Source organism: Trachemys scripta, chromosome 2 (genome assembly GCF_013100865.1).
Source record: "Trachemys scripta elegans isolate TJP31775 chromosome 2, CAS_Tse_1.0, whole genome shotgun sequence".
Lineage (NCBI taxonomy): Eukaryota > Metazoa > Chordata > Testudines > Emydidae > Trachemys > Trachemys scripta.
The window spans coordinates 223,640,267-223,662,826 of record NC_048299.1 but is presented as its reverse complement, the minus strand read 5'-3'; the positions used below and the strand labels follow the sequence as shown (position 1 = coordinate 223,662,826).

At 37.0% G+C, this 22,560-nt stretch overlaps 1 protein-coding gene across 5 annotated transcripts in view; it reads right to left on the bottom strand.

The window, feature by feature from the left end:
• Positions 1-21,884, bottom strand: part of CSPP1 (centrosome and spindle pole associated protein 1) — a 141,489-nt gene extending 119,605 nt beyond the window's left edge. For 3 of the 5 annotated variants that reach the window (XM_034763051.1, XM_034763050.1, XM_034763048.1), the window contains exons 1-7: positions 21,823-21,883; positions 18,389-18,552; positions 15,462-15,573; positions 12,216-12,312; positions 4,625-4,725; positions 3,813-3,836; positions 522-602 (exon numbers count right to left, since the gene is read on the bottom strand). In XM_034763051.1, coding sequence (XP_034618942.1) covers positions 522-602; positions 3,813-3,836; positions 4,625-4,725; positions 12,216-12,312; positions 15,462-15,563 — 405 coding nt within the window. In that variant the 5' untranslated portion in view covers positions 15,564-15,573; positions 18,389-18,552; positions 21,823-21,883. Of the gene's footprint in view, positions 1-521; positions 603-3,812; positions 3,837-4,624; positions 4,726-12,215; positions 12,313-15,461; positions 15,574-18,388; positions 18,553-21,822 lie in introns of all 5 variants that reach the window. The other 2 variants (XM_034763047.1, XM_034763049.1) reach the window with 2 other exon arrangements.
• Between the last annotated feature and the right edge of the window lie 676 nt (positions 21,885-22,560).

The window sequence follows — 22,560 nt, the reverse complement described above, 5'->3', positions numbered from 1 at the left end:
ATAATAATATAAAGTGAGCTCTGTACACATTGTATTCTGTTTATAATAGAAATCAATATATTTGAAAATGTAGAAAAACCATCCAAAAAAATTGAATAACTTTCAATTGGTGTTCTATTATTTAGTGGTGCGATTAATTGCAATTAGTTTTTTTTAAATTGAGATTCAGTTTTTTTAGTTAAATCACGCGTTAACTGCAATTAATTGACAGCTCTTCTTAAAAGTAAAATTTGACCATTTTATTACCTACAAATCAGTGTACTGGATTACCCAAGGAAAAAGAAACTTGGTAATTAAAATCAATCAATCAGAAAATGTCTATTATAGCATTAGAAGGCTTCACCTTATTTAAAATTGACCTAACAATAAAGGAATATGTTCATATATGAAGTGGATAAAAAGTTTGGCAGGTTTTTTTATTGTCAACTGGAAAGTCTATTTTTGCACAACACTGAAAATTTCAGTTTTTTTAATTCATTAGTTATATAAAATATTTACTGAATCTACACCTGCACACCTACCTTGGCTGACCTCCTCTCGCCAATAGGAAGAGATAGTCCCTGAGTATATGGATCTACTTCATTTGTTGTCAGATAATTTTTCTGTATAAAACAAAATGAATTATTCAATAAGTTTTGAACTACACCTCTACCCCGATATAACACGACCCGATATAACACGAATTCGGATATAACGCGGTAAAGCAATGCTCCGGGGGGGAGGTGTGTGCGCACTCTGGCAGATCAAAGCAAGTTCGATATAAGGCGGTTTCACCTATAACGCGGTAAGATTTTTGGGCTCCCGAGGACAGCGTTATATTGGGGTAGAGGTGTATCTAATTTTACTTGGCAAATACAGCACAGGATCTAAGAATTACACCTTCTGGAATATGACAGGGCAATTTGCTCCACTTTAATAAAAGAGAAATGAAAGGCAATCTTCACTTTTTGGAAATGTAGGATATTTTTGGAATACAAACCAACAAAACTGCAGGTAAAAGGTTTTATCTCTATATTATGTATTAATGATGGGCTGTTAGCCTTAATTTGAATTATCCCAGTTTGAATGTTTGCTATAGCTTTTCTGTATTCTTTTGTTTTATAGTTATTTAGGGTTGTTATATGAATTTGCCTCTCATTTAAAAATAGTTTACATATAGCCATTATTACCTTCTATTAAAATACAAGCGAATGAAAGAATCCTCCAAGAAGTTACCTTGTTGATGAGCGAAAAGGAGAAAGGAATTTCACTATCAACAACTAAAGAACATATGCCCATGCTTCCTATTCCAGCAACCGGAATCTGCTTTATTACTAATATCTCTGTATATCAATATCTGTACTCTACAGCATACCAAAATGTCTATGTCAGCCCTTCCAATCTTACAACTCTATAGAAAACATACAAATTCAAAAGTGAGTGACCTCCCTAAATTGTATGCAGAATAGTTGTAGTCGTGTCAGTCCCAGGAGATTAGAAAGACATGGTGGATGAGGTAATATCTGTAAATGGACCAACTTCTGCTGGTGAGAGAGACAAGCTTTCGAGCAACACAAAGCTCTACAGAAGTTGGTCCAATAAAAGATATTATCTCACCCACCTTGTCTGGCCTCCTTTAGCACAGTTATTTCGGATTGCCCTAAAATCATCTCCAATTTATCCTCTATTTATTTTATAAAACACAACATTTTTAATAAAATATTGTCCGCTTGTGTTTCCATGTCTGCTATCCTATTTCACTAGCATAATTTTCTTGTTACAATGTATATAAGTTTTGTGCAACCCCAGAGGCACAAACAAATGAGACAATTTCCATCTGTTCCAGTCTAAATCTATATCATTATGAATCATACCTCACAATTACAAATGAATAGATTTAGCGGTGCTAACTACAGTAGAACCTCAAAGTTACAAACACCTTGAGAATGGAGGTTGTTCATAACTCTGAACAAAACATTATGTTTGTTCTTTCAAAAGTTTACAACTAAACATTGACTTAATACAGCTTTGAAACTTTACTATGCAGAAGAAAAATGCTGCTTTTAATTACCTTAATTTAAATTAAACAAGCACTGAAACTGTTTCCTTACCTTGTCAATTTTTTTTAAACTTTCCTTTTTAAGTAGTTTGCATTTAAACACAATACTAAACTATTTGTGGGCTTTGGGAGTTGTGTGTCTGCTGCTGCTTGATTGCGTACTTCCAATTCCAAATGAGGTATGCAATTGACTGGTCAGTTCATAACTCTGGTGTTTGTGACTCTGAGGTTCTACTATATGCAAATACCCAGATACTGAAATTGGGCTAGATTAACAGAAAGAATGATGAATGATATTTTTGTCTGGAAAATGTTAATGAATTCATTGTAATCCTTACCAATATTTGATTACTGCCAAATTTTAAACAGCTCTCATGATAAACTTCTCATTTTTAAAAAGATGCTTACAGAAAGTCAGAATTGATATGAAAATTCTGTTTTCTAGATAAGCATACAGTTTAGATGTTCCCAACTAAAATACTCCAAGAGCTGCTCAGAATCACAGTATTACCTTACTTTGGAGACTGAAATTAGAGACCAAGGTCTAATCTCCTCCCCCAACTTTGAAAAGTTTAATATGGCTAACATATGTATGACAAAAGAAAATCTTAATATCTAAATGAACCTCAATTAGGAATGGAATTAACAAACAGTAATTCTTGCAATCAAAATACTAAATATAAAAGTAAAATAAAAATTTATGTATATTGATGTTTTGAACAAAAATAAAGCAATTCAATATAAATCAAGATTTTCATTATTAGAATGTTAAATTAAAATTGTATATTAATTTCAAATTAAACCAAGCAAAAAAAAACTAATTGTTTTACAAAAGCTCACTTAAATTAGAGATTAAAAGGCCAGTAATTACAGTTGCTACTGCTATATGATAATTCTGTTGCGTGCCAGTGAGGTTATTAACACTGAATATATTAAACAGTAAGTTAGTATTTCACATAAAAACATTCTGTAATTTGAATAATTTGAACACAGCACATATTGCATTTAATCTTTTAATGCTTCTCTTTTTGCCATGTCACTCATCACTCCTTTATTTAAGAAGCTTTAATTTAAATTACTTAAAAAGGGACACCACTAAGTTAAATAAATTAAAATTAAAAAAAAAAAAGGGTCACAATTCTGTCCACACATACTATAGTTATAATTAATGCTTAAGATTACATGTAACTAAAAGATTTTTTTTTTTCCAGTTTGTTTAATTTGCGCATTGGCACCAATGTTTGATGCATAGTCGGTTCCACTGTTCCACTATGTAGTCTGTCAGTTTAACCTCACTGAAGAGACATCTATAGTAGCAAAGGAGCAGAAAGCCCCTGAAAATTAACTTTTATTTTTTCTTCACATACTGTAGTTGGGGGCTCTTTCAAAAACTTGACTAATCTCAGAAAGTTCCATTAAAAAATTCTTTATGTATGGTGCCTGTCTAATGTAATTGATGAAGACTGGGGAGCATGCTTTGTAGCAAGTCTGTCTACCATAAGAAACAAACGATTGAGGAGTCAGCATGATATAGCAATGATAGCAAATGCAAAGAAGAAATCAATAAATGTGGTATAATTATATTAATGGGAAATAATAAGCATAGTATATCTTGCAATAAGCAAGCATACAAGTACTGTTAATCACAACAGTAGCACACAAACACAAACGGAAATCATGATTTTTTAATCCATTTCATTTGCACAAACCTGATTATAACAAAGCAAAAAGCTAATTTGGGCAGGGCGGAAAAAATATATTGCCAGCACCCTACCTTTCTTTTTGCCTGTGAAATACCCTAAAAGTCAGGGAAAACAGACTATTCATAAAGTGTCTTCCATTAAAAACATTTGATTTTACCAATAAAAAAACAACAACAGTTTTTAAAGAAACCTATTTATTCATCTATTTTAAACAAACTGGCAAGCAATGACACTAAACACACAGCAAAAATTACATTAAACTTAATTTTTTTCATTTTACATTTAAAATCTGAAATTAAAACCGGATTTAGAATATTCCACACACACACACACACACACACACACACACACACACACACAAAAATGAAAATTGTGCCAAGCTTCTTCCATACAAGTTTAAGTTTTAAATCATCACAGTGGCATCTCATACACGGTACTAAGCAGAACAGCAACAGCATTCTTTACAATCAAATAGGTAAAACTGTAAAAAGGTGCTGAAGAACTGAAGCACTATATTGGCTAAATTAATATTCTTACCTGAGTTATAAGATTATAATAGGGTAATCATGTATTAAGCAAATACCTGTTTGACATGTTAAATACCCAAGAAGAGTAAAAAAGATGAGAGCAAACAAAATTAAAAAATATATATATATTTTTTAATCAAGTTGTATTATAGTAATTTGAAATCTCAAAACAGCAGGATCTGTGAAAGTCTAGAACATATAGCCCGTCATGGTGTTAGCATTTTAAACCACTTTGATTCTGGAAGCAGGTCTTTGAAATTGTCACAGCTCAGAATGAATTCTGTCTTCTCAAAAGGCTTTTTCATGGTGGTTTTGTTTTTTGTTAAAATCAGAGACTAACTTCAAAGAGGTTTTACCTGAGAAAGATATCGTCTATAATCTTGTCGAAGTTCCTCCTTTAGCTTATGTTTCTTTCTTTCATATTCATCTCCAAGAGGCAAACTCAAGCCATATTCATCTGTAAAGTTTAATACAATTCTTATTCACCTTCTATTAATACAAAACAGTACAAATAAGAGTTTTGTTACTTGCTGGAAAAGATATTTTTGGCTTTTTACCAGGTAACACAAAGGAAAAAAACTAAATTATTCAAATAGTAATCGTGTGTTAAATTATGAAAGATCAACTGCAAACAATCATGCAGAAAGCATTATGAAAATGTAGTGCCTGTTTTTTTTCCTAATTATAAAGAGTTTTCCGCCTTTGGTACTTATATTTCATTGCTTTAGAAGCAAATTTATCACAATCTGAACTCATAAGGATAAAGTTTGCAAACATTTCTAAAATAGCAATATTTTACATTACTCCATGCAATCTCTATACTCGATATTTAATCTTGAAGCAAATCATTTCTCTTTAGGACAAATGTTAGTGTAGAAACGAAGAATTTATTACCTGATATTTCACACGGTTTGTTATGCAATATCAAGTGCTTCAGAGAATGTATTTTATAACATTCTACTTGTTTAGTATGAAACTCATATATACTGGCACCAACACAATTTTGAAGAGACTCATGGCCACAAGAAGCAATGCTGTTTCTTCATTCAACCATTCTACTCTAAAGTTCTGAATTCTCTTTCTTAGACTATCAAATATGCTGTGACACAGATTCATATTTAGCCCTGCTTCAAGACTGTTTTAGGATTTTGAAATTGTTACACACTAATCTGTGTAGCAAATATATTTTAGTGTCCTCTGAAATCAAAACTGATTCTGAGAAATTAGAAAAATATCTTTTTGCCTCAAAAGGCTAATAATTATTTCACTTGGCATCTGAAGAAAACGGAGAGAATGTCACAAAGTTAAACTAACAGGACAAGTAACAGACCAAGACCTAGAGCCAAATTTTGAAGGCTTAATATTTTTTTATCTATCTTCTCAGTCCATATATTTATATACTGGGCTGAATATAATCATTCTCCTGTAAACAAAGTTTTTTATTTTCTTCCCCGGCACTATATCATTTATCATCCTTTAGTTACAATGGGGAGGGGATGGAAGATTGTTGTAAAGTATTGTTGCCTGTGATAACCTTGAAAGTATTTTGAGTTCAGCATGGTCTAACTGGAGTGAGCCAGTGGACTAGAAGCAAGAAATTTTAAAATTTTATTCCCAGGTCTGTTCCTAATTTACTGTGTGGCTTTAGGCAAATCTGTTTGCCTTATTTCCATCACTTCAGTTACTCATAGTGAGGATTAGATAACGTCTGTATAGTGTGTTGATACATGAAACACTATGTAAATGTTAAGAATCACTAATCCTGGACTCACATTCTCCTGTTTGTACTTTAGATAGCTAAAACTCATTGTCGTTATTTCTTTATAAAAAGAAAGAACAAGAAAAAAATGGCATAATGAAAGGATGCACATGATTGGCTTATGGCAGTTCCAGCTGAGCCAGGTTAGGGCATAACCAATCCAGTCAGAATTTGTGAGCCAATCCGCCATCTGTTAAGTATGGACTCAAAGAGAAGAATATCAGAACACATTTTTGTGTTTGTTATTTTCAAACTGGCATTTACAGATTTCAGTTGCTGGTTACAGAGGAGAGCTGCACAGGTGAGCTTCCATCCATAGTTGCTGGTTATTATTAGCCAATCCGGTTCCGTTTTTATAAAAAGGTGGGACAGATTGGCAAAAATAAGGTAAGAGTAAGTGTTTTTTATTTAAAATTTTTTACCTCCACTTTTTTTTTTTTTAAAGCTATTCTAACCATAGTTTCCATAGAAACAGCAGCCAACCAGCAAGGAATTTCAGCTGCCTGCTGTTAATTTAGATTCCTAGTGAATTTAAGGTTGGATCAGCTTAAAAAAAAATGCCAAGAGTAACTAGCAGCTTAGAGTAAAAAACTGAGACCTGGAAATGCCAAATTTAAAAATAAAATCTACGGCATCTGGGCCTAATTCTGTTCTCACTTACAGCAGTAAATCCTCTGAAGCCAATGAAATGTCATTAGTGTAAAACCAGTGAGAAATCATAATCTGGTCTTTTGTCACAAAGTCTAAGGTAATGGGCGGGAGGGTATTTAAAGTTTCATTTTATTTGTTAGGTGATCTTTTTGATTATCCATCCAGAAAGACTCTGAAGATAACAATCACAACTGGATAGCGACCTAGGAGTTTACTACTGTTATTAATAGTTGTAGTGAGGGCCTATGCAGGGGCAGGTTGGACAGATATTCTGAAAAGAATGGTTTTGGATACGTTTAGAACTCTTTCTTTTTACAGAGGCTTGGACTATGAGGGGCCTAGGGGAGCAAAAATACTAAAACTATGTTTCTACTAATTTTGTAAAGAGTCCTACTTTGAGTCACAGCCTTGGTCTTTCACTTCTGTTGGTTTTATGCATATGGTTACTCAATATATTGTTAAAGGTCTTCTCTGTATGCAGTGGACAACCTTTGAACTAATAAAGGCAATAATTTAAAAAAAAAGTCACATCTTCAAAGTGTATTTAAATATATTTTACTACTTTATAAGTTATTTTTGAAGTTATTAAAGCATGACTGTACTGAATAACTTCACTTTCCAAGTGACTGAAAACACACTGCTAAATGCTCAAAAAAGCAAAGAGGAAAACCCCTACATCTGGCCTCTATTGCAATTTAAAGCAGCCTCAGAGCTGTTCTAAATCACATCAACTTATAATGGCCCCACAAGCCATGTATCACCCTCACGGGAAGGGGATGCATAACAGAGCTGAAGATGTCAGCTGTATTCTAGCTGGCGTTTAAAGCAGCTTTCAGGCCACTAATCTATATTATTTAATTTTGTTTAAACAAAGTGAGTACATTTTGTTACCAATCTGAGGGACAGTTTACAGTAATAAGGCACTTCATCAGGTCATGTGGTGTTACAGAGTTCACTACTTCTGTGCCTCATAATCTGCATGAAGCATAACAATGACAATGACAATAGCAATGACATACACTATGTTATAACTTATTCCTTTATGACATCATGGAAATATTTCTGATTAAAAAAAAAGATAAGAAGTTACATGTGAGGTGGCCAATTCCACTAAGCTCTGGAATTATTTCACTTTCATTCTCTGGACCAGAAGCATTTCTGGTCCCCTACAAAGACTCTCCACTTCTTTTTAGTCTCTTTCCTTTTATGATCACCCCTGGAATTATAACCTCCACAGAGAGTGTCCTCACGCTAGGTCTTCCCTCTATTCCATCACAGACCACATACAGGGACCCAGAGTCTCTGTCATGGCAGAGAAGATTCTCATCATCTCTTTGGATTACTTCTGCTAAAGGAGGGACTTTGCCTCAACAATGAATCAGGAGGCTGAGTTTCTTTTTAATTGAATTAATGTATGTAACTGTCCACTTTAACAAGAATATGATTATACTATCATTACTATATCTGGAATGGGAGTAATATTTTATTAAAATTTAGTTAATTTTTAATTATCTATTGGTAGGAGGGGGTTAGGATGGGACAAAACATCACCAAGCCACAAAAATGAGTTCCCAGTATCACAGTGTATGGCCCAGCTGTTGAACATAAAAAGGATAAGATTTTGATCTACACGCAAGTCCAGATCAACTTCATTGTTCTCCATTTTTTAAACCAGAAGTGTTGGCATGATCTTCAGTGGAGTTATTCCAAATTTATTTGGGTATAAGAGAGATCAGAATCTGGCCCAAACAATCTGTTATGCCACATTGAGAGGTGACAATAATATCATAGGCAGAGCTTGTTTTTAGTCCACTGTCTTCGTGGGCATTTTTCTCTAACATATCATGCATAAATATAACTTCTGATCATGCTGAAACATGTCATTATTAAATAAATTACTGAGTTGTTCCTTTTTACCCCACTACTTGGACTGCATTCTTTTTCTCACACAAGAAATAGCTAGTGTGTCACTGGCATTATTTTCATGTTGTTACTGTAACAAATCTATAGACATTTAGGAATTACACTGTTATCACTATACTGTACATCATTGTCATTAGCAGCTTCGTGGCAACAAAGGAAATATACATCAGATGCACCTTTACCGAACACTCAAGACACTAATACTTAAACTAAATAAAATCTTTACTAGCTCTTATCAGTACAATGCCCTGTGACAGTTCTTAATCTATCCAGTGGATACATGTATTAATCAGTTCATTAATGCACATTAACAACCGATACTACTGATATATCTAGTGAAACTGAAGGGGCCTCATCACAGACATGGGTGGGGGGAGGAAGGAAGAGTAAAATAATTAGTCCACCAGTACTATTTCTCTATATTTTATGTTTCTACAGTTAACTCAATAAAACACTAATGACTATAGTAAACTAACTTACTGATCAACAATGAAAGTGGCAAAAAATCTGAGGCACATACTTATTCATCTGTTGTCTTCTACACAAAAGTTTACCCTTGACCTCTGGTGACAAGCAACACTTAATTGTCATTTTAGGTCATTCCTAATGATGTCATTTCATACAGGGTAACATTAATGACAATAATACATAGTCCTCTGTTTTTAAATGTAGGCATATTTTAAAATGTAGGCAAGATATTATATTTTTGTTTTTTAACCTCTCTTTTAACATAATTAATGTAAAGTCAACACATGATTAAACAGACCATACTTTTATGTACAATCGCTCCTGTGTGAAATTCTGGCCCTACTGAAATCAAAGGGAGTTTTGCCATTGACTTCAAGGGGGCCAGGATTTCACATTTTATTTTTCGAAATTATCTTTCAATCAAGCACACATCTGGAGTCATCACAATTTGCTTGATGATTATTTTTTTCAGTGCTGAAATTGACACACTACCTATAAGAAATTAAATATAAATAGTTTATTCACTAGTTAACATTACAATCAAGAGCTGGGGAGAGACTTGTACATTGAACACAGTCCTTCCTCATACTTTTTCTGTATGTGTTATATTTCACTTGTCTGTCATGTCTATTATTTAGATTATAAATTCCTCAGAGCAAGGCCTGTCTTAAGTGTTTTCTGTTAAGCTTCTAGTACACTTGTGGGCATTACAAAAGCACTTATCTTCTGAACACAGGAGTGAAAGGAGAATAATGCTCTTGCATCTACAAAGCACTTAAAAAACATCAATCCTCACAACACCTTTGAGATGAAGGTAAGTATCACTAGCCTCATTTTATGGATTGGAAAACTAGGAGAGAGAGGTTAAGTGATTTCCAAAGCCACAAAATAGAGTTGGTGCTACAGCCAAGATTAGAAATCCCATGTATTATATGAATGTGTATTTGAAATATACACCATTACTTTTCAATACTAAATATTGGTTTAATTTAGGGAACTTAATTTACCTTTAGAAATTAACAAGACCAGTTTATCTGGCTACATCTGGCACCACCTCCTTTAGCATCAGCTTGACAGATACCTACGCACTGATGCCACCACTGCATGTTAGACTGTGGTGGCCCTAAGGGATAAAACTCATTCCACATGGATCTGCTCCCAAGTTCATAACCCCCTACTTTTAAAAATCCCTTTAGTCAGGTGGTTTTGGTACTATAATCCATAAAGTTTTAATTGTTTACCCATTTATCATTGCTGCTATTAATTATTTCTGCAATACCATGACATGGGGCACTTTAGAAATATTATTTCATTTTGAAACTAAAAATATCCTTGTGGCTTTTTGGTCTTATCAAGTCCTCACATTCTTTAAAAAACACACACAGACATAATTTCCACTGACAGCAGTGCCATCTGCTGTTATAGCTGACGTTATTAACATTCATCACTGAATAAGAACTTTTGCAGTTTACACTCTCTATTTTAAAGAAGCAATTTTACATCTGATTTTACTCAGACACAAAAATTAGAAAATGCTAATGGCAGCATTATTGTTTCCCTGAAAGGAGGTGAAGAAAGGACATCTCCACATTCTTGACAGGGGCTTGAGGGTGTCCTCCAACTTTCCATGCTTATTCACAGTCTAAATCTCTCAGCCCATCTGATATCGTATTTACAGGAGAGTGCACAGCCCAAACCATCAGTGCCACTCTAAGGCCCAGTTCACAGTTCAGTTACAACCATGTCTTTGTAACCAATTTGTGACACTTTCTTGACCACAATTTACAACAAACATGGTTTGAGTTTTGGCCATTCTTCAGCTTCTCTCTTTCAAAGCAGTGGATGAACAATTGTAATTATAATGTAGTATCCAACATACTGCCTAATCTTGTTTGTTTGTTACATTCTGGGGAAATCAGAATGCCGCACCTCAGCAAGCGATACGACTGTCCAAAAGAAAAACACAAAGAGCAACTTCAGCAGCACATGTCTTACCACAGGCAAGGTTAGAGAGTCCATACACAATGCAAAAAGGTGGTGTTCTTAACCAGTCTCAGAAACACAATCACATGCAAAACAAGGCATCTGACAAGGGTGAAACTGTTAGCTGCAATGTTTAGTAACTTAGTGTTAACCAGATGGTGTGCATACACAAACCAGTGCCAAAATTTTCACACAACTGCCCAAATGTAAGCTTTTACACAAATAGCCTGATTTTCAAAGATGATGAGCATCCTCAGCTGTCATCTTCAATTGAAGTTGTAGGCACTTGACACCTTTGAGAATCAAGCCATTTATTTAAGAGCTTACATATTGACTTAAGAGCAGTTATGCCCCCAAATTTGAAAGTCTTGAACCCATGTTTAAAGTCAACCATGTTACTAACTGGTTACAAAGTTAGCTAAAATTGTAATGTGAAAAGGGCGTAATTGATCATAGTAGGCTGGGGGGCAGTTATTTAAATAACATGAGGCATTGCTTGCTCCCAGAGATTCAATGTTTCCTTTGTTAGCAGCCATTGCCAACCCAAAGAAACACACTGTAGTTCTAAGTCTGACATCCATCTAGATGACTTTTGCCTTGTTAGGCTTCTCAGGAGATTTAGTCTATTTGTTTGAGTTCCTATCAGCCATGCCATGGTGACAGGACAGGACCTTATCCTAAGAGGCTGACAGAAAAAGCATCTTGCTTCTCTAGCTCCAAGCACAGATGCAGAACTTCTGGCAGGAAGCTGAAGTGCTATCCCAATATACAGTTTTCTTCCAGCAACCCTGAACACAATAAAAACAGACAAACCCTCTCTCAAAGACTGGCAAACGGACATTAGCACAAGACACAAAAAGAGCTCTGTGTAAGCTCGAAAAAAGTTGGCCCAATAAAAGATATTACCTCAGCCACCTTGTTTCTATTAAAAAAAAAAAAAAAAAAAAAAAAACACTGAGTTAACTTTAACTTTCAGAGGACAAATGCAACCTCAAAAAACTCAAGATGTTTAAAAGGATACAAACACTAAGTGCCTGAATTGTTGTGACACTCCTATAATTAAGAATCCAAAGGATTCATTTTTTCTTAGCTGTGCAAAGATCTCTAAGATAGCACTTCGCTATCTACACCTAAAAATGCTATATATTAAAAACATATCATACCTAGAAGATAGTTCTGTTGACTGTTCGGTGGTATATTTTCTTTAGCCATAGAGATTAATGCTTTGCTGGTCTCAGAAAGCTTATCTGCACCTTTGCTCTGAAAAGAAAAAAAATGTAGGTCTTTGCAAGAATAGATAAGGGAAATAGTCATAACATACCTGAAACATGATTTAACTTTTGACTGGAAAACAGAAGGTTTTGGTTATTTATTTAATACATGTAATAGACAGTGTATTTCACGGATATTAAAAAGTAGCTCCTGTATTAATGCAATAATTACTCTGCTACATTTGATCCCCAACACCACTTCAAATTGATTATGTACTCACAGGGATTTCATAGCCTATCCATGCTCGGTATTTTTCCCAAGAGATCTGATCCACCTTACTTGGCACCATGACTAGTCATCAGCTAAATCAGTGATTTTCAACTGTTTTTTCCTTTGTGGACCCTTAAAAAAAAATGTGAATGGAGGTGTGGACCCCTTTGGAAATCTTAGTCTGTGGACCCCCAGAGGTCCACAGACCACAGGTTGAAAACTACTGTGCTAAATGAATATCTGGGCATGGTGGGTCAAGTTCAGACCAGTGTCTCCACTGTGCGCCCATACCCACCCAAACAGTTCAACAGGGATGACTTGTTCATCTCACACCACTCCTTGGAGCTGCTCTGAATAGAGGTTAGGCAGCAACTTTAGGGGAGGCAAAGATGAAAGCCTGTCTCCTCTCACCACCCTGAACATTAAGCTATTATAGAGAATCATGGGTACATAATCACGCAAGAAAACATGAGGACCATGCAAGAGACACCAGGAAGGGGGGTTGGGGGGGGGGAAGATAATGGGTGCAATAAGAAATAGTAAACACAGCAAAGAGACAAATAGAAGAGACAAACAGAGGAGGGCAGGCAGAGGAAGGGAAAGAATAAATACAGGATTGGTGAACCGCAAAAAAACATTCTAGAAGCAGGAACTCTGACTAACCTTCCCCCACCATCCCAGAAAAGAGTCCCAGGATAGGCGAACAGGAACCTAAAATCAACTGCAGGCAGGATTATGGGAAGCATGAGATGGAAAGGAAAGTTTAATTAGAAGTAAGCTACTTAACTTTAAAGTAGGGCTTGCGTTTGAGGGTCATTGGCTACCAATTCAATAAGTACCAAAAATTATTAGACTTGGTAACTGAAAGACAGTCAACACCCCCACCCCAAACTAATTTTTGCATCCCCCTTCAAAAGTGAAAAGCAGTGAATTCCCTTCATTTGAAATACTGCTCGAGGGAAGTGAGAGACAAACCCCTCCAACAAAGATTAAATTAAATCCTTGTCTCAGAACATGATTTGAGGCATCTATAGCCAGGCATATTGGTTCAAGACTGCAGTCAATTAGTATTGAAATTTATCATGCTGATGTGTGGATTATTTCTCAGTGTTCTGCAGACAGTAGCTGCAACCTGTGAATTTGTAATTAAATACTACTAGTTAACAAATGGAAGACTCTCTCTGAACACACGTCATTTTGGACAATAAAAGTGCTTACAAACATTTTGACATTTTATTTCAAATTTCAGCATTGCAATACTGCAATACTTGAGTTGGCAACATCCATAATGGAATGTTTATTTGTGAATAAAACAAATCTGCAAACATACCCAAACCACAACCCACCCCAAACATCTGACCAGATATGTTTTGCAGTGGGCCCTAGATGTCAATATGCAGACTAGGTAGGATGGCAAATTCCAAAATCTCAACCTGACTCAAAGAAAGACTTACTAGCAACTCCTTCTCTTACATATCAAAGGAGGTAAGCAAGTCCCCAAGCCAGATAGGGCTTTATAGGTCAGAACCAACAGGTGCAGACATACAATGCTGACTAACTAAAACCTTCTCTTCATCAAGGGCATGATTCAGGATAGTTAAGATAGAGTCATAGAAATCATAGGAAGGCATAAAACTTTCTCCATGTAAGTACTCCCATTACTGAGCAAATTAAGGTGATCTGCAAGATTATCAAATCTTTATAGCTTTAGAATTAGGTGCCCAGCATTCAAACAGGGCAAGGGATATGCCAGCCCAAGTTTTTAAAGAGAACCTTCTCCAACATGTAGCCCCAATATCCAATCACATTATAAGCACCAATGCACAGCTACAGAGCTAGCCAGGGCCGGCTCCAGCATTTCTGCCACCCCAAGCAAAAAAAAAAAAAAAAAAACCAAACACAATCGGCAGCGGCAATTGGAGGAAAAAAAAAAAAAAGCCGTGAGCGGCGGCAGCAGTTTAGCGGCAGGTCCTTCGCTCCTAAAGGTGCATCTAAGAAGGCCCACTGAAGTCAATGAGACTACTCATGTCAGTTAAGTTATGCACATGCTTAAATATTTGCAAGACTGGGGACTTTATCGGTACTTGTTACAAGAAAAAAATACTTTTTGATACCTCATGGAGTCTCGATGCTGCAATGCTAACTACAACTTCTTTACAACACTGGGGGGTTCCTCTATTTTGAAATAATTCTGAAGTATTGTTTAAGTGAAAAGTTTTTGAATAAACAGTGACAATCCCTGATTATAATAATCTGTACAAAAATAAAACAGCAAATAAATTTCACATGGCAAAAACATTAACAAAATTTACCTATGACCACATTTTTTAAATAAAGCAAAAAAATTTGACATTGTTTAGTGTGCTCCTAAATAAACAGTAAATACCTGAGACACAAAATACTCAAAAATATATTCTAGTAATAATGAAAGAACTATCAGGTTAAAAATTTAATATTTTTAGTGTTCTTACCCGTGGTATGAATAGTACCTTATTGAACTGACCATAAAAAAATTATTTACTTATTTGTTTATGCTATTTGTACTGTTTATTTTTTGCATTCGTTAAGCTTGGATAATGAAAGCAGACATTCATTTCTAGGCAATTTCACTTTGAGGTTCTCATGTACGAGAGCAATTCTTGGGTTAGCTTCCATTTGAATTTAGAAAAGCCATGAAAACTTTTATATTGGTATTCACATTTGTGAATGTTTATTTAAAAAGTTAAATGTGGGGGCAAAATTGATTTGACAGTGTCCCTATAAGCAAAGATGGAGAAAGATACCTTAGAAGTTATTTTACAACAGGTAACTCAGTAATACAATACCTTTAAAAAGAAGAAACTCTTATCAGTACAATAGAAGCAGACTTAAATCAAGATTCCAACAATAAAACTGTTGGAAATAAGTAAATAATGTAGTAGTCTTACCCTTATCTCCATATAAGGAGGATCATTTTCAAGTTCTGCTTTGTTGTGTGCCAACTTGGCCTTTTGATCTTCAATAAACTGGTCTAAATCATTTGCCATCATTTCTTCAATTCTAGGAAAGATACATATCATTGTACTAATATGGTTCCTCTTCAGTATCAGCAGAAATTTACTATCAGTTAAACTATTAATAGCCTTAATCAACTCAATTTAGTCATTTAGTCATCAAATTACTGCACTGATCTGCCTAAAAGGTGCAAACGTTAAAAAATGTTAAAAGACAACCTCCTCCCTAGAGATATCTGATCTAAAATATTGCAACCTTTGAAATTTCTCTCCAGAGAGAAATTAAGATTTCAAAAGACAGTCCCAATAATTTTTTCAAATATAGATTATTCTATTCTCTTTTAAAAGATTTTTCTTTAACAAAATAATTTAATCCAGTAAGAAAACAATACTGAGCAGCTCCTAAATATGACAGATTTTCAACTGCTAAAATCACTGAAAAGAATATTTAGCACCGATTAGTTTAGCAGTTTAAATTGGGAATGAGATCAGAGGAATGCCATGTCCTCCCACATTTTCCACCTATAGAAGGAGGGGAGAAAAACATCAAGATTACTAGTCAACATGATCCAAATAGGTAGGGAAAGAGACCCATTACAGAGCCTATAGTTGATATGATGTATTATAATTGTACTGTGTTCCAATAACTGATTATTTTATGAGTAATAAAACTCCAGTTCAATGTTGTTGCTTTAAACCTCAATCCTGCAAACACTTACACACACTTAACTTCGAGCGCATGCATAAATATTTGCAAGTTTAGGACCTTAATATGTTCAATAAGCAAAGTGCCCAACTTTTAAAATGCTGTTACTAGTTTTGCAGAAGTAGCTTTATAACTTAATACCCTATAAACCCTTATTCCCAACAAAGTCAATGGAACTACTTGCATGAGTAAAGGTTAGCAGGATTTGGCCTCAAGTGCAGTTTATTAATTGGCTCTTTTCATACTTTGCTTTGATTTAGATATCATAAAATAAGTTTTGTAGAACAAGAGAAGACTGCCAACTCTTTTCCCCCACACACACCCAGTGTCTGTCTTGTCCATTTAGTTGTAAGCGCCTCAGAGCAGGGACCTTCTCTTACTTCATGTTAGTACAATGTCTATTTAGTACATAGCAGCCCTGATCTCAGTTGGGGCGTCTAAGCAGGGGCGCTGGAACATTTTTTATACTGGGGGTGCGGAGAGCCATTAAACCAAACTGTAAACCCTGTATATAATGGAAACCATTTCAAGACAGGGGGTGTGGCAGCACCCCCCCCCACCTCTAGTTCCAGCACCTATGCCTCTAAGGAGCATCATAATACAAATTCAAATAGGTCAAATTCAATTAAGTTACATGTGAGATGAGTTTGGCCCGATAGTTAGAGGTTAGTCAATTCTTCAATAGAATATTTAAATGACATTCTGACTAAATGTTTACTATCTAATTAAAAGCAAAGTATGAAAAGAAAGCCAATGAACCTCACACAAGGCCAAATCCTGCTAATCTTTACTCATGCAAGTAGCTCCACTGACTGTGATAATTACAATCCCAAATCCTTCAAACATTATTCATGTGTTTAATTTTAATCACTTTAATAGCCCATTGAAGTCAAAGGAGCTATTTAAGGGAGTAAAATTAAGCACACGGGTAAGTGTTTGCAGTATCTGGGCCTAAGTATAAATGGCACAGAATTCACTTTGTAAGCTTACTGTTGAGACTATACTAGTAGAGACAGAAAATGAACATACCCCCTCCCCGACAGTCAACAGGGGGATGTAAGGCAGTGCTCTGAAGGAAGGATGGGGGGGGGGTGAGAGCGCATGCGCTCCAAGAAAGTGATTGCCCCCTCAAGACCGCCATCCATCATCTTCCCACTGGCTGGGGATAGGAGACCAGGTTAGCTGCTTTGCTCTCTCATCCTGTCTGTCCCCATCCCTAGAATAAAAAGTGATCTGAATCCTAGGAGCGGGCCTAAGCAGGTCCTCCCCAAAGTACTGGTGACAAAGTGGGAGCCCTTTAACCCTACACTGCACCCAATTAAATGCCTGGAATGTCAGCACAGGTAAAGGAGATACAGCACCTCTTCCCAGTGTTAAATTAATAAAGTTGTGACATTCCATTTAAATCCATCCCATGTGCAGAGCACTACAAATCTGCGGATATCTGCTTTATATCCACGGATATAGATGCGGATATCCGTGGACCCCGTTTGCGGATTGTGGATCAGATGCGGATCTGTGCAGGGCTCTACCCATGTGTCCATCATTTATTTGCCTGCACATCCTGATCAAAGGGCCAAGAGAGTTAAAAAAAAATGGGCAAAGCCTTAAGGGGTGAGATTCAATGCGATTAAACAAAAACCACATTTGGAAAGAAAAATATGAAATGAGAAGAGACAGTTGGAAAGTGACAATGCAGAAAGAAATGAAATGTATGTCCAGTGTAATGTGATAGCAAAAAAATATTGACTCCTGAGTTACAGTAAAATCTTCGCATAAAGCAATATCATTAGTTATATGTTAATCTTTAATTAGCATTGTAAAAATATTATGCGGTTCTCATAAATGAGGCAGTCCTGGGACAACCCATTTGTCTTACTAATGATATAGGACAATCAATTCTGAAATAAATTCCCCATCTGATTGTCCTAAATCCTTAATCTCATTAGTTTTGCATACCAATAAAGTCAAAGGATAAAAGTAACCTGAAGAGAACATGTTCCCAGCCATATACATACATTATACTCAGCATGCAACACTACAGAAGGATCACTTAATCACAAAAGTTATTTTGAATGGAAAAAGTAACTTTTCATACTAAATTCCCTAGTACTCCACCTTTGCTCACACCAACTATCCACTGCAGCATACTCACCTGCAAGAATACCAATGCAGCGCTAGTCATGCACCAAAAGAAGTCTCATTGGACTGTGGCAATTGAATTTCTGACCTTCACTTAGACTAGCATGTATAAACACTGGGATTGTTTCCAAAGAGTTCTGTTTCAAGTAACAGCACAATAGTGTGATGATGCCAAACCTGGATCAAGAGAATTTACAAACTGGTAAATGGATGTTAGTAAGCTCTAATAAAGATAATATGAACACACTAATTTTTTTTTTTAACTTTTTAGCAGAGATTGCTGAAAAGCATCATGAAGAATTACAAAACAAAGGCAAGGTATCTATTCAGATATATTTTAACTGCAGAAGTATTCAACTGAATGTGAAGAAAGCTCAAAACTCCACTCTGAGTAAAACAAATTAATCAGACATACTAGCATTGTCGATTCAGGATGCTATCTTTCACGTGGCTAAAAGGAAGGATGGCTGACAGAATTTGGTTGGGGAAATATCTAGATGTTTTATAGCTCACTCCTTTTTCCTTGGTAGACCTTTTTTAAAATGAGCATGAATTCATAAGCCCTGTGAAACAAGCATGAGGGCCAACTGCCAAATAAATTATTAGAAAGGATTTGTTATACAGGAAAAAAAAAAAGGTGGGAGGAGAGGAAAAAAAGGAGAAGAGGAGGAGAAAACGAAGTTTACTTGTTCTTCAAAAGCAAACTATTAACATTTTGAGGGTTGTTGTATACATTGGTTCAGAAAATATTTATGCTTAATATAAATCATTCACATTTTTTTCTATTTAATTTTGTGATCTATAGTAGCACCTATAGAGGTCATCTCATTTTTTAATAATTTCTGGTTTTTAGTTCAAAAACTCAGAAAAAGCATACAATTTCATTTTTTCAGCATTCAATTTTTTTTCCTTTCAAGAAAAATTTAGAATTTAGCCAAAAGATATCAAAGTAAATTACTTTCTGAACAGGGATGCTGTGAGGATTAAAGGGACACCCTCAACATGCAAATCATACTTTCATCTGAAAATATTTTCTAGAATTATAAGTAACCTCGTAGGTACCAATCCTGCAAAGAATTTTGTGGCTGTTAAGACCCTAAAAATCACATCGAGCTCCATTAACTTCAGTCGGGCTCCATGTGGTTTACAGAGATCCCAAGTAGAGCTTATTCTGGTATCAGGACCACAAATTACTGTAACTCAAATACACTAGAGAAAAAAAAAGCTTTTTTTCCCTCCATTTAATTAGTGCTTTTGACGGCACTTTGTGTATCACCATTTTCACTGTTTTGTTGATCATACACAAACTTTTCCAGACCCTTCAGGAAGATTATTACTAGTAACAGAAGCAGAGCCAAAAATGAAGCAGCAGCAATCACCAGCCAGGTGTGTGCAGAGAGAAAGGCAGAGTTGGGATCTGAGCATACTTGGTGGTATTGCTCTCAGGCCCAACCAAAAACCCTTCTAAACATAAAACAGAGAAGGAGAAAAACCTGTTAATTTTTAAAGGATTTTTTTTAAATATATTTCAGAAGATAATATTTAAAGGATACTCTTATAAAAATGATTTTCTGATAGCATACATCTATGCCTCTAATTAATTTTTATATAGAGAGAGAGAGAGTGAGCACACTTCAGAGAAGTAATGCATTATGTAAGTGTTAAGTATCATGTTAATTGCTGCTACGTTTACTTATTGACTAAAAAAACCTAACTCGATGTAATATTTAGTTTACCGAAGAGCAAATATGTTAACATCTAAAAAAGGAAATTTGCATAAGTGATACCTAATAATAATTAAGGAGTCAGCTAATGGAGTGCAATTTAGAGATATATAAAGCATGACATAGAGCAGAGAACAAGAAAATAATCAAGAAGGGAAACACTCTGGCTGATTTTCCTTCTAACAGCTAAGGCCCCAACCCTCCAATCTAATCCTGACTTTACTTGAGTAGTCCCACTGATTTCAATAGGACTGCACATTAAAATTAAGCATGGGCACACATCTATGCAGGAGTGGTGCCTAAACAAGATTCACTATACTAAGATGTTGGGAAGGCACCTACATGTACACTGTGTCTATTTTATTGTTTATGTGAAGGAGAGTCTCTCCAACATGTTCCCTCTCTCTTTCTCCCCCTTCAACACCTTTTTCCAAGTCTATGCCAGACTTATAAAGAAGAAAACTGACCAGCAAAATCCAAGCTGATCTCCTGTATTTCTATTTATGTATACTATACTGCCATTAATACAGTACAGCAGGAAGTGTGCTACTATGCAAAGAGAACAGATAGAATCACAATTCCCATCAACTCTATGTAATATCCCCAAGAGGATGTGTTAGGGGGAAAAAACTGATACATTAAAAAAAAAAAAAAAAAAAAAAAAAAACGTTTACCACAGTTTGATGCCACATTTAGTCACTGCATTTACAGATTATATGGCCACAGAGCTGTTACATTAAAAAGTTATTTTAAGTTTCTCAGCAATACTTTCTGGATTTTTCAAAACTGTTAGTTCTTGCCTCCCCTCTATCCCTTTGAACAGTAATAAGAACAGCCTCTTCTTTCTGCAGCTCTTTCCATCAGTAAGGTGCTTCCTCCTGGATCTTTTCCCTCCAATTCTCCACTTCTTTTTAAATTTCACTTGAAAACCACTCTTTCCTCCTTTGCCTATACCTCTTAATTTCCAACTCCCACTGCTACTATACAACTCTGTAAAGCAGTTCAAGATAGCATTTTTCACATAAACCTACCAAAATAAACGTGTAGTATGCAGCTTTAGATTGGGTTTGTTTGCAATACGACAATCAAAGTTAAACAAACACTTTGCGTGACACAGTGTGATGGGAGATACAAAAAAAATAAAATGCCGAGTTATTAAACCACGGAGATACAAATTGCGAAAAACTGACACAGTGTATTAGAGCGATAAGGGGACAAGCCGCAGCCGGGCACACCACAGTGAAGCCTGGGGACAGATAAAGCGCAGCCCCGGGCCAGGACACGCTCCTCGCGCACAGAGCGGCGGCGCCGGCGGCCTCGGGCTCTGCCTCTTTAAGACGCTACTCAGCGTTGTTAGGCAACCAGGTTACAACAAAAACTGCTGCGGCTTCAGCCTGGGCCTAGCGAGGCCTCCCCCCCGAGGGGCACAGACACACACCCCCAGCCCGCTCCGCAGGGGCACAGACAGCCCCGTGCCGCCCGCCCCACAGCGGGGCACAAACCCAGTGGTACTCGCTTCTCCGTCGCGGGGCAGTTCACGGCGAGGGGCCGCAGCCCCCGCCTCAGACACAGGCAGCCCCCTTGGAGACCCGCCAGCCCGCCCCAGGAGGCAGGTGACGGGGCAGAACTACGGCCCCGCAGGCCTGGGAGCCGGGGGGTCCCTGCGCCTCAGGAGCCACCGGGGCCCCTGTCACGGCTGGCGCCAGCCCGCGAAGTCACTCACCGGCTCGCTCTCGGACCCGCTGGGTTTGCAAGCGGCAGCTCACTACCTCCCGCCCCGCCTCTCACACTTTGCCGCCTCCTCCGGAGACCTGCCGCAGCCGGGCCGCGCCTGCGCCGCTACAAACAGCGCCCCCTGCTGCGTGGGAGCCGGGGCCAGACTCCCTGAGCGGCAGTGTGGGGCCGTGTCTCTTTGCTCAGGGCCCGGGAGCCAGTCCCTACTCCGCGGGACACCCGCGTACACAGGAACCCCCCCCCGGACACCCCATACACAGAGCACCCCTTCCCTCCCCATCCACATAAGTCCCACACAGAAGACACACACAGAGAGAGCCAGACAAGGCTACTGCACACAGATACTCCATATAGTGGACCCCTTTCTCAGGGCCGGTGCAAGGAAGTTTCGCGCCCTAGGCGAAACTTCCACCTTGCCCCTTCCCCTCCCCCGGCTAGCTGTGCATGGCATTTTACAAACAAACATAGTCCTTACTCAGAGGATTTTGTCCAGCATGGAGTGTGCTGTCACATGCCTTCCTCCCCCACTTCCAAGGGCTCCAATACAATAGGCAGCTCTTTAATTTCCACCCAAGAGGCAGCCCCAGAGCCCTCTTTGAGCTGCCATTCTTTTACCAGAACCTCTTCAGGATCTGGAAGCTGGTCTCAGAAATCAGGTCCGTAGCAGATGCTGAGGAGGAAAAGACCTTCTGACAGAATCCTTACTTCACAATCCATAGTTTTGAGT